Consider the following 12434-nt stretch of genomic DNA (forward strand, 5'->3'; position numbering starts at 1 on the left):
CCCACTGAGATCTTAGCAGGTAACCACAACAGACTGCAGAACACAGGACCCAAGCCTTATGCTTTCTTTCATCTGACAGGTGGATGTTACATGCCTATGTGGGCTTAGGAATAAATCTTTTAAACAGGTTTTATCACTTAATAAAATTGGATGAAATCTGGCTAGCAAAAGCAAAGCACCTACTATGTCTCTAAGTAGCATCTTTTAAGCATGTACTATGACATGAAAGTTTTGTTAAAGGAATCCTAGATTAAATGCTATTTAAAAACGACTTTATAGGATCATATGACAAATAAATGTAGGACTTCAGTGGTAACAGGATTTGAGATGGAGAAGGATTTTGTGTTTTATATATCTGTCAGATACTTAGGTAGGTAAAATGAAGATATTTCTCTTTATACATTCTTAATTAGTAACATAGAGACCTCTTGATTTTCACTGTTCCTTTAGAATATTAGGCTCCATACACTCTTATTTCCACTAGCAGAAACTGATAAATATCACATACACTTTAGCTCTACACACGCTATTACTAAGATAAGGTTAGCTGGTGAGCTGACAATAACGTCTAGATAAACAGCTGTGATACGATCTTAGCCACCAGACCACTGAAGTAGTAACTACTGCAGAGTATATTATTAACATTTTAACTTCCCGATAAAAGTATCTTAGAGAGTCAGAGGCTTACCTATATTTTATTATCGTACATTCGTGTTTACTCCTCAGTAAAAGCTATCTTACAGAACTATAATTAAATGCCATGCTTCCCTTTCCCTTCCTAACCTTCCCATTTTTATCTCCTCTTCCCAACACAGTTGCAGGCCGAGGTGCTGATGTACACGGTGTGTGTGTGGCGGCAGCAGGATCTGAAAAGGCCAGACGCTGACTCTCATGTGGGGCATACAGGAAACCAGGAGCCTCTCATTAACTTCTCAATTAATTGAAAAAAACATTGATAAAACGTAATGGTTTCATGTTGGGTTGAACTGATAGTTTAACACGACTGACCATCAATCAATTACTCCTGCCTTTAGCCTGCCTCCTTATTCAGTGCTATACCCTAGGACTGCTAACATATTAGGCAGAAGGGTAAAACTGACTATTTGTTTTTCTTTTCCATATGGCAACTCACATACTCTTATTTGCATCTTGAAGTCATAGGAATATGGCAAATGCCAAACATGCTATTTATTCTGCTTACAATCCAACAAATTTCTTTTTTTAATAAAATTAAGATTTTTATTTGAAATAAAGTGTTAAATTTAATCACTGAAAAAGTGGTTAGAAACTACCATGACTGATACAGATATGTGCTTATAACCTAGCAAATTTCTGAATCAAGTATCTTTCCCCTCAGAAGTGTTACAGGCCCAAATCAGACCTCTAAAGCTAAAAAGGAATGCAAGGGACTCGAGGTAAGAGAGTCCCTACAGAAAGGCAGTATAACTTAGTGATTCAGAGTGTGGACTTGAGAGTCACAACTACTGTGACTCTCATCTCTGCCAATGGCTAGCTGCATGACTTTGAGCACAATTCTTAACTTTCCTGAACTTTACTTTACACTGCTATGGGCAAAATTTCAGGATCACATCTGTAGAACTTACAAATTAGCTAATATGTGGCTTTTAGTAGGCACTCAATAAATATTAGCTATTCTTATTATCAGAACCTTCCCTTAGAGGACTCACTATATTTCACTTTCCCAAATGGGATTCTGATCATCTTGACTCCAGATCATACATTCAGAAAAAATGGAAGAAGAGTACCAGGAATTACTTAGCAGACTCCTGGTCAAGATGGCAACACAGGCAGACACGGCTTGCCTCTGCTCCACCACATCACAATTACAACTAAAATATAGGACAACCATCACTCAGAACTGTTAAAACAGAGTTGAATGGATGTCTAACGATCATGGAATTAAAGAAAATACATCCATTCAGACTGAGCTGGCAAGCTGGTGCCACATCTGAGACTCCACCCACCCAACTTACGGGCCCACGTAAGCTGCTTTTCCATATGAAGGACTAGTCTTGGCTCATGCTTCACAACTTCCTAAATCCTCTAAAATAAGCAACAGCCAGCCTCAGTGAGCCCTAGGCCTGGCACTAACAGCAACTAGCCAAGATTCACAAATTGGCTTTGCCTGGGAATCCCCAGTCCCAGCACAAGTAGCAGCCATCTCAGATTGCTTTACAGCTCAGGAAGAGGGGCCCCGGGCAAAGCAAAGGTGGGGCTGACTTTGGCCTGCGCCACCTGGGAAACCCCAAGGACAGCACACCCAGTGGACAGCTACAGACCACACTGAAGCACCTTCACCCTGCCTCTGCATAGCTGATCCTCCACGGAGGTTGGAGGTTGGTGGTCAGTGGTGACAGCCAGTCCTTGCAGCTGACTGGCCTGGGTAAATACCTTCCACTGACCTGACAACACCAACCAAGGCTCAACTACAGGAGGAGGATGTACTCTGCCTACACAAAGAGCGCATCCTGAGTACCCAGCTTGTGTGATAGGGAAGGCTGTGCCACTGGACCCTAAGAACACCTACTATGTTAGGCCACACTACCAAGACATGGAGTCAAAGCGGCTCTACTTAATACATAGAAACAAACACAGGGAGGCTGCCAAAATAAGGAGACAAAGAAAGGTGGCCCAAATGAAAGAACAGATCAAAATTCTGGAAAAAGAACTAAATGAAATGGAGATAAGCAATCTATTGCATGCAGAGTCCAAAACATTGCTTAGAAGGATGCTAAAGGAACTTAGTGAGGACTTCAGCATCATAAAAAAGATCCAGTCAGAAATGAAAGATACACTAATTAAAAGAACAATTTACAGGGAATCAACAGCAGAGTGGATAAAGCTGAGAATCAAATCAATGATTTGGAACAAAAGGAAGTAAAAAACAAACATCAGAAAAACAAGAACAGAAAAAAAAATCCAAGAAAAATGAAGATAGTATAAACAGCCTCTGGGACAACTTCAAGAGATCCAACATTCACATCATAGGGATGCCACAAGAAGAGAAAAAGCAAGAAATTGAGTATTTATTTCAAAAAAATAATGAAAGAAAACTTTCCTGATTTGGTGAAGGGAATAGATATGCAAGTCCAGGAAACACAGGAGTCCCAAACAAGATGGATTGAAAAGAGGCCCACTCCAAGACACAGCATAATTAAAATGCCAAAGGTTAAAAATAAAGAGAGAATCTTAAAAGCAGCAAGAGAAAAGAAGTTAGTTACATAGAGGGGAATTCCTATAAAATTGTCAGGCTAGAAGGGATTGGTGAGAGACATTCAAAGTGAGGATGAAAAGCAGGGAGCTACAGCCAAGACTGCTTTACCCAGCAAAGCTACCATTAGAATCAAAGGGCAGGTGAAGAGCTTCCCAGGTAAGAAAAAACTAAAGAAGTTCATCATCACCAAACTATTATTATATATTTAAGAAAAAGAAGGAGACCAAAAAATGGCAAAATGGCAAAATAATTAAATGGCAAAAATACATACCTATCAACAAATGAATCTAAAAAACAAATTAAGCAAACAAGGACAGAGTCAGAATCATGGATATGGAGAGCATTTTGGTGGTTGCCAGGTTGAAGAGGTATGGGAATTAAGAAGTACAAATAGGTAGTTACAGAATAGCCATGGGGATGTACAGTACAGTACAGGGAATGGAGTAGCCAAAGAATTTATCTGTATGACCCATGAACATGAACAATGGGAGGGATTGCCTGAGGGAGTAGGGGGTGCTGGGTGGAGGGAACAAAAGGGGAAAAATCAGGACGACTGTAATAGCATAATCAATAAAACATAACTTTAAAAAAATTAAAAAAGAAAAAAAGAATGACTCAGAAGAGGGAGCCAATAATAAATTCAGGGAAGCCTATTTTACAGAGTCCCAGCCCTCCCTGCTTTCAGTCACTTGATAACTATTCTTAGGTTACTTACCTTTGGAAAGACTAATTCTAGAGAAAGAATCATGCTGAAAGAACTCAGCTTCTTGAATTTATAACTTTAATATTACATATTCAAAGCCAGCATATTACCTGGTTGCTTTTGCCGGGGTTTTGGCAAATTGGTCACACATGTATGTGGGCACATGAGGATATTGCATGGATGTAAAGATCCTTCCAGAAAGAGATGTTTTGTTTGAGATATATGAATCCCTCCTAGTGGAGTTTTTGGCAATGTATTGGCAGGCACCAGGGCAAGACAATAAACCCCCACTTGATGAATGCTATCGATTGCCTAGAAAAATAGAAAGAAAAGTATTCAGTGAGATTAACTTGACTACATTTGACATCATCCTAACATAATTCATTATTCTGCTCCAGGATTTTTCTTTCTCTATCTATTCTATTCTAGGTCTAGAATCTGGTAGGTTATTAAGATCCCATGTGTCTAAATGTACCCAATCCTTTCAGTGATGGTAGAGGTCCACAGAAGGGGTAAGATGCAAACAAAGTGGGCAGAGGTGAACACTGACTTGCAAGCCTCAATATGGTCCCTCTTGAGTGATACTTGTAAGAAATTTCTTTTGGTTCTTTTAATATATTAGCTACCCAATATGGGTCACTTAAACTGAGTTAAAAGTATTTTTATTATGAACAAAACAGAAGCTCTGTACTTGGGCGCCTGCTTAAGTGGTTCACCAAGTGAGCAGGAATCCCCTCTGCAAAACATCTGGGCAAGGCCCACTGCATGCTGAGCACTGAAGGCCACCAGCCTGCTGGGCGCGCCTCTGCTCCCGCCACACACCTGTGTGCCTGCTGAACGCCAGCCGAGCTTGCTTCTACACCTTTTATGCCAGTTGTTCTTGTTATTGTTCACATAATTTAACCATTAAATCAACTGATAAAATATGAGTGCAAAACAGCAGAAGAGAGTCATGCTTTGGAAAGACTCATTAAAGATGAGCTCCTAAAAAACTACTGTTGATAGGTATGGGCAAGTGAATCCTAAAAGGTAAAGGATTATATGTTCTAGTCCCTTTTCAAATGCTTACATTTTTAATTATTTTTAAAAGAGAATTTTTGTAAGTTTAACCATGCCAAACTGACAACATACACTTGGAGCAAGATCTCAAAATCTCCACAGAGTAACAGTTCTGCAGTTTCTTTTATGCATTTGAAATTAAGGAGAAGACATTGGAAGATTACATGAAGGCTGTTTCAACCAACCTTTAAAACTAACTGACCAATCAAATGTACCAGTTGAGAGGGTTCTATTGTATTACTCACAGGTCTTACTGAAAAGGAGATACAGCCTTAGAAGGAGAATGCACCAACACTCATGACAGACCAACAAGGTCTTTCATTGACACAACTTGAAAGGGCAAGAGAATAAACCTGAAAATCAATACTCCTCATGCTATCCTACTAATCGACTGAGACAACTGGAAATGGCAAGTCCAGCAGAGTTCCTAAGTCTCTGGTATCTCAGAGTATACAGAAAGTTGGCAAATGACATGTAGCTTGGATTCCCTACTGAGTACAGCATCTGGTTAAGTTGTCTACTGACCACTTTCCTTATAATGTGCTGAGTTAGGTATTTAGTTTCTTATACACAGACCTGGAATGAAACAACCTCTGAGCTCTACCTACCAGAACACACGGTATCCTTACTGTTCTACTATGAATCCAAGGGCTCCAAGCTGAGAAGCTACAGAGACTGAGAAAATAATGCCCTCTTATTTCATGTCCAAGTCAGACCTCAAATGACTTTTACAAGAATTCAGACTAGTAAATTAACACAGTGTTTAATTCCTATACATTGTTTTCCAAGGAAGAGTAACATACATCTTAAGGAACTTCATTTTCTAGTGATGGCAAAAACCATAATTTACTATAAGACTCAACCATTATGCCCCAGAGTTCATTCTGAATGACATAGCAGTTTGTTTATTTGTTTGAAAATATGAACAGTATAAAAAGTATTCTCTTTGCAGGCCTGAGTCTTAGCCACCTGTCAGAGATCAACTCAGTCCCACCTTTTTCACTGTCTTTTCTGTCTAGTGTACCTTCAGTAGATTCTCTTTCTTTGCACTGACTACCCACTAGAAATAGCCTATCTTATAGCAGCTGATAATGCAGAAAAACACAGACCTTGAGGACAGGAAGAAAGCTAAAAATCATCTAGTCCTATCTCTCGTCTCATGCTTGCACTGTTTTTGCAACATTACCACTGGCTGGTGGTTAATAAACCCAAACACCCCAGGCAGACAAGCTATAGATGTTGGCAACACTCCTGATGACATGTCAGTTGCTATGGCGAGGACAGTCCATGTTTTCTGTAGACCCTCCATCTACCAACACACATCTTCTGAGCCTACTATGAAGATGTGCTGGCAGAGCTAACAGGCTCTGGGGGCCGAGTGGGGAACAAAAGAGATAAAGTATTGGTCTTCATGGGGCTTATAATAGTACATATAGAAAACAATAAACATAAACATACTCACATGGTGATAAATTCTAAGTAGAAAAATAAAGAAGAGCGAGGGGACAAAGAGTAAAAGGAATGTTATTTAATATAGAGTGGGCCTCTCTAGACTCCTTATCGGTAATTATGGTTATGATTATTTTTGCTATTAATATATAATAATCACCATCATCATTTACTGAATACAGGCACTAAAATATTTCAGTTAATTATCTAATTACTATCATTTAATCCTCCTAATAGCTTTATAATGTAAATAATTTTATGCCCACTGTGCAGATTAGGAAACAAGCTCACTGAGGTGATGTAACATGCCTAAATGCACGCATGTGGTGGGGAGTGGAGCTGGGACTCAAAGTGTGATTCTACATGAAGACCAGGTAAGCACCTTTCATCACTCGGGCCTGGCCCCTCTAGAAATATGTCCCTCATACTGAACCCCTATCTTTCTCTTCCCCTAGTGGTTTGTGTCTCCAACTCCACGGTAAAACCCCTGCAGAGTAGAAACACCGCCCTCTGTTTTCTGGGACCCCTTGCGCTCTAGGCGCTACTTGTAACGTGTAGTCAGACCGTGGCTGTTGACAAGCGGGCTGGTGCTGTCAAAGATATGTTCCACATATGGACAGTTAATGCCTTCATAAGTTGTAATCACTCAGGGACAAAAAAGTGGAAGAATTTGCTGAGGCAAGGTAATACAATTATTTTTGGCAACATGAGCAGAAAAATACTACATGGAGAAATGGTATCCACAAGGAGAAATGGTATCAATTATCTAATTTTGCTAATAGTACCCAGAATATTTAAGTAGTGATTGGCAAGAGAAAAAAATAAGGTGGTATAACTAGTCCATCAAGAGAATACTAAGCAGTGGTTGCTGCCATCTCTGACAACAAAGCCACCGGCCCTGGCAAAGACGCAAGGTGTGCTCACCTGCAGCACACGGCTCATCCACTGGAAACTGTCCTCCTCAGTAGCGTCGGGTCTTTGTTCCGCAACCACCACAATGCGCTCATCATAAAATACAGACACAGAAAACACAGCAATTCTAAGAGAGACAGATCAAACACATCAGGACTCCCTTCACAACCGGTCCTATGTGCTTTGCTCAGTCGGAATACAGAGAAGAGACAACCCCACCACACTAGCCAAGAATGATTATAGAAAAGAAAATGTACAATCATTACTATCAAAACAAGGACTCGAACCACATGTATTAAGCACCACTGTTGTGAATGTTGGGACTCAGTGATAAAAAAGACAAAGGCCCTATCTTTGTGGGGTTTGCATGTCAAGAGACAGGACAAACAAATAAATATAAAATAATGTCACGTAATGTACACTGGGAGAAAACTACGGGAGGGTGAGGGGGTGGAGCGGTGTGTACTATGAAGGCAGGTGGCTGGGGAAGCACCGCCCTGACGAGCGGACAGTGGAGCAGAGACCTGAATGAAGTGAGGACGTGAGCCACGCGAAGATCTGGAGGAAGAGGTTTCCGGGCAGAAGGAACAGAAAGCGAAAAGGTTCTGAGGTAGGAACGAGCTTGGCAGGTTTGAGGAACAGCAAGAAGGCCAGTGTGCCTGGAGCAGAGTGGTGAAGCAGAGAGTGGTGGGGAGAGGTCAGAGCCAGGCCAGGGCAGTCACAGAGGACCTGGTAGGCCAAGGGGCACGGGATGTTTTGAGTGAGGTCTCCGCTCAAATGTCCCCTTACTAGCAATGCGTTTCTAGACTGGGAAGCACACTCCCTCCCCTCTGTGTTTTTTTCCGCATAGCATTTGTCATTCTATTATATGTTATCTACTTCCCTCTGTGGTTACTGTCTGTAACCCCTAATGGGAATGTGAGCTTCATAAGGTTTGTTTTGTTCAATACCACGTCCTGAGCACCTACAATAGTGGCATACAGTTGGCACCCAATAAATATGTGTTGAATGAATGCACAAAAAATTCATTGCAGAGCTGAATATACCTGCATGCATGACCATGCCTCTTCCTTCCTTTCACCCACACATATTTATTGAACACCTACTGTGTGCCAGGTGCTGTGCTGAGTGCTGGGGATACATCTGGGGCCAAAGACAGAAAAGTCCAGTGCCCGTCGAGTTTACAGCTCATGGGAAGCTACACCATGACAAAAAACTACACATTTCAGGGACTGGTTCTCTATTGATTTAATTTATTTTTCTTCTTCAAAAGCTAAAGGGAAACCAAGATTGCTTTAAAAACATATATTCATGATTATAAACTACCAAATAGGACATTAATTACTCAAGTATGAACCAAGTATCTTTTCTTGAATTAAGAGAAGAAAAAAAATATCTAATTAACTTCATCCATGGAATTTGAAATTAGCACTTATGTACTAAGTGTCTGTGCTAAAATGATATAATAATTTAGTAAGAGATGAATAAGAGAAACAATTTTTGGATGTAATACTCCTACAGAGTAACATCTACCTAATTAGACTGCGTGGGACTACTGTACTGAATGAATGTAGCAAGTTCAACACCTTAGGACTCTCCTCAGGACTCAACAAATATTATAATAATTAAAAGGTGAAATACAGGGTATCATTGTCTTATGTCTCTCAATTACAGCCTAAGAATCAGACATTTAAAGACAAATATTCAAAGCCTGGTTTCTGCTATGCTTTACCAAAACTAACCTAATCACTTGAAAGAGAATCTACAGAATACAACTCAAATCACCCAGTAGATTCTACTTATATATTAATATTCGAACTGTGCACTACTCACCTTCCTCTGTAAACAGTCTTTATTGACTCGACAGCCAGTCCAGTAGCAACAATGTCATCAGCATTATGTCTCCGACCACTAACCATCAGTAGCCCATCCATTTTTCCAACCACAAACACCAAGCTGCCCTGAAAAATAACAGGGATTTACCTTGATTTTCATAATTTAAATAGCAAAACAGACATTTTACTTCCTGTCTTGAAATAAATCTCAGGAAAAATTTAAGAAAACAATACCATACTGTATGGGTCCTAAGAAAGTGTTTCACATCTCAGCATCTTGGAAATCAGTGGGAAAAAAATCAGTGGCCTTTTCTAATTAATGGGATCTTACAGTGTATAAGAAGGGAATCTGTTCATATTTTTTTAAAGGTTTTATTTATTTTTAGAGGGAGGGAAAGGGAGGGAGTAAGAGGGGGAAAGAAACATGAAGGTATGGTTGCCTTTAGTACATCCCCTACTGAGGACCTGGCCTGCAACCCAGGCATGTGCCCTGACTGGGAATTGAGCTGCTGACCCTTTGGTTTGCAGGCAGGAAGGACCTCAAGCCACTGAGCCATACCAGCCATGGCTATTCTTTTTTTAAAAAAGATTTATTTATTTTTGAGAAAGGGGAAGGGAGGAAGGAGAGAAACATCAATGTGAGAGAGAAACACTGATTGGTTGCCTCCCGTATGCACCCCGACCAAGGACTGAACCTGCAATCCAGGCATGTGCCTTACGAAGAATTGAACCGGTGACCCTCTGCTTTGTGAGACAATGCCCAACCAGTCAGGGCTGCGCAACAACGGTCAGGGCTCATTCATATTTATTCTTAGGGAGAAATTTTAAAAACAAGCAACTAGGCTGGCATGCAAGCAGTTTGTTTCTGCAGCAATGATTATGTATCGGTTCATCTTCTGTACTTATTCATGGGATGGAGGCAGAGGAGAAAAATGTTAAGTCAATTAATAATGCAATTAGGAAGAGATAAAACAGTTTTAATGTGAGAACGACTGTTTCAGGTTTAGAAGGGTAATGCTGTTTCCATTTGGCAAGATCACAAGCAGGCTACCAGAGAAAAGGTCAAAGGAAGAGTATGGGAGCCTCTCCTTTCCAGTAAGGTAACAACTGCAGGAAGGTATGCTGTTAGTGCCCTGAAAGCATCACCGCATAAATAATTTTATTTATTATTTAGTTATTGTCAATAATTCTCGCAGACCCACTTGCAGTAAATTAACTTTTTTCCATTCATTACAGAATTCCTGAATTTCTTGTACCATGTATCTAGCTGCCTCCATGTGAAGGTCACCATGTGATTTACTGAGCACAGTGCAGTGCCACACACTCACTGGGCTATGTAACACATAACCTCTAGTCTCAAGAAGCCACTGGTCCATCCCAAGAGACAGAAGAGAACAAGTCCTTTCCAAGAAGGAAAGTGTGTGAAAAATATTACACTGGAAATAAATAAAGAGAATGAGACAGTCACTGCTAGTCGCTCATTCATTTCTTCATTTCTTTCACAGTAACAGAATGACTGTAAAAACTGTTTGACTGTAAAGACAATTTGCTGAAAAACATACTGCTTTTATCAAAGAACTTACCATCATGCAAATTGTGTTGCTGATAATTTGTATAAAAATGCTTGTACCTACTTAATATGGTTCCCTTTTGGTATTAAAGAAGCTTTTTTCAGCACACTTCTAACTTATTGAAACATATTAATCAAATCAAAGGAAGGTAGCAAGAATAACTGAAAAGAGTTTTGAAAATAAAAGATGTCTCAATTTGGAGGAGTCAAATGAACTTGGGTAATGGGAACAATAAATTTTAACTCATTTGTGACCTTCTTATAGGAACTGCTCTAAATGTAAGTTAAGCAGCCCTGTAGTACTCAGACTAATCAGAATTTGTTCTGTTCTGTGAACTCAGGTCCACATATATGAATAAGATACACCAAAACAAACACGAAAGCATCACTTACTGGCCCTACAAACCCCAGCAATCCTGACCGGATGAATGGCACATCCCCAACAGGAGAGCCTGCAGAATTCACTGGAATCACCTAAAAGACAGAAAAAAGAAAGTGATAATCAGATTTTGTTCTTATTTTAGAATCTCTCATGCATGTGAGATCTCTTGGCTCACATATACAGGGTTCCCATACATAAGAGCATGTATTAAATTTGCTACCTTCTCTTGCAAAAAAAAAAAGTATTTGATTTTTTTAAGTCTTTAAGTCTTAAACAAATTATATGCCACAAGAAATACACACTAAAATTATATAGATAGTGAATACAGGAATCATACCCCAACTTAAGAGATAACAATCATTTACAATTTGTTGTTTATCTCTCTGGACTTTTTTTTACACACATATATTAGCATATCAAGAATTTTCCTTTTTTGATTTGAGAGACAGACAGACAGACAGACAGACACTGATTTGTTGTTGCACTTATTTTTGCATACAGTGGTTGATTCTTGTATATGTCTTAACCAGGGAATGAACCTGCAACCTTGGTGTACTGGGACAACATTCCAATCAACTGAGCTATACAGGCAGGGCTAAGACTTTTTTTTTAAAGGAATCATATTATATCTACTGCTTTGCAACTTGCTTTTCACATAATATGTCTTAGACACCTTTACAAGTTGATAACAGTCTACCGAGCTCATTTTGTACAATAGTTCTCTAACATGCCATTGTGTGGAGGTCAGTATAGCATGGCCCTTGGAGTCAAGTGTAAGTTCAATTTCTGGCTCTGCCACTAACTAGTAAAGTGAACCTTGGGCAAGTTCCTGGACTTCTTGAAACCTGTGTTTCTTTTGCCAGAAAATGAAACTCCCAATGCCTCTAACACACAGGCTTAAAGAGTAAGAGAACGTAAACAGATTTGCAGACATAGGCAGTGGCTGGCCCAGAGTCAGTTCAAGAAACTATTAGAATTAGTAGGTATTATAAAGTAGAAGTCTTTATTGCTGTGTGGGTCATTTCAATTTTTCACTACTACAAACAGTGCTTTACTGAATATTCCTATACATATTTAGTGCATTTGTATAAAAAGCATGAATTTTCTGAACTTTAACAGGCAGCCCTACAAAACTGTTATATAAGCCCTAGCCAGTGCAGCTCAGTTGGTTGGAGTGTCATCCACAGACCAAAGGGCTGAGGATTCAATTCCCAGTCAGGGCACATGCCTCAGTTGTGGATTCGATCCCCAGTCAGGGCATGTATGGAAGGCAACCGATCAATGTTTCT

The 12434-nt window shown here is 39.8% G+C and overlaps 1 protein-coding gene across 3 annotated transcripts in view; it reads right to left on the reverse strand.

Moving 5' to 3' along the window:
• DIP2B (disco interacting protein 2 homolog B) overlaps positions 1–12434 on the reverse strand; it is a 221688-nt gene that overhangs the window by 30875 nt on the left and 178379 nt on the right. For all 3 annotated transcript variants that reach the window (XM_028533424.2, XM_036019034.1, XM_036019035.1), the window contains 4 exons: positions 11157–11237; positions 9192–9319; positions 7371–7485; positions 4049–4250 (listed from right to left, as the gene is read on the reverse strand). In XM_028533424.2, coding sequence (XP_028389225.1) covers positions 4049–4250; positions 7371–7485; positions 9192–9319; positions 11157–11237 — 526 coding nt within the window. The remainder of the gene's footprint in view (positions 1–4048; positions 4251–7370; positions 7486–9191; positions 9320–11156; positions 11238–12434) is intronic.

Source organism: Phyllostomus discolor, chromosome 2 (assembly GCF_004126475.2).
Source record: "Phyllostomus discolor isolate MPI-MPIP mPhyDis1 chromosome 2, mPhyDis1.pri.v3, whole genome shotgun sequence".
NCBI lineage: Eukaryota > Metazoa > Chordata > Mammalia > Chiroptera > Phyllostomidae > Phyllostomus > Phyllostomus discolor.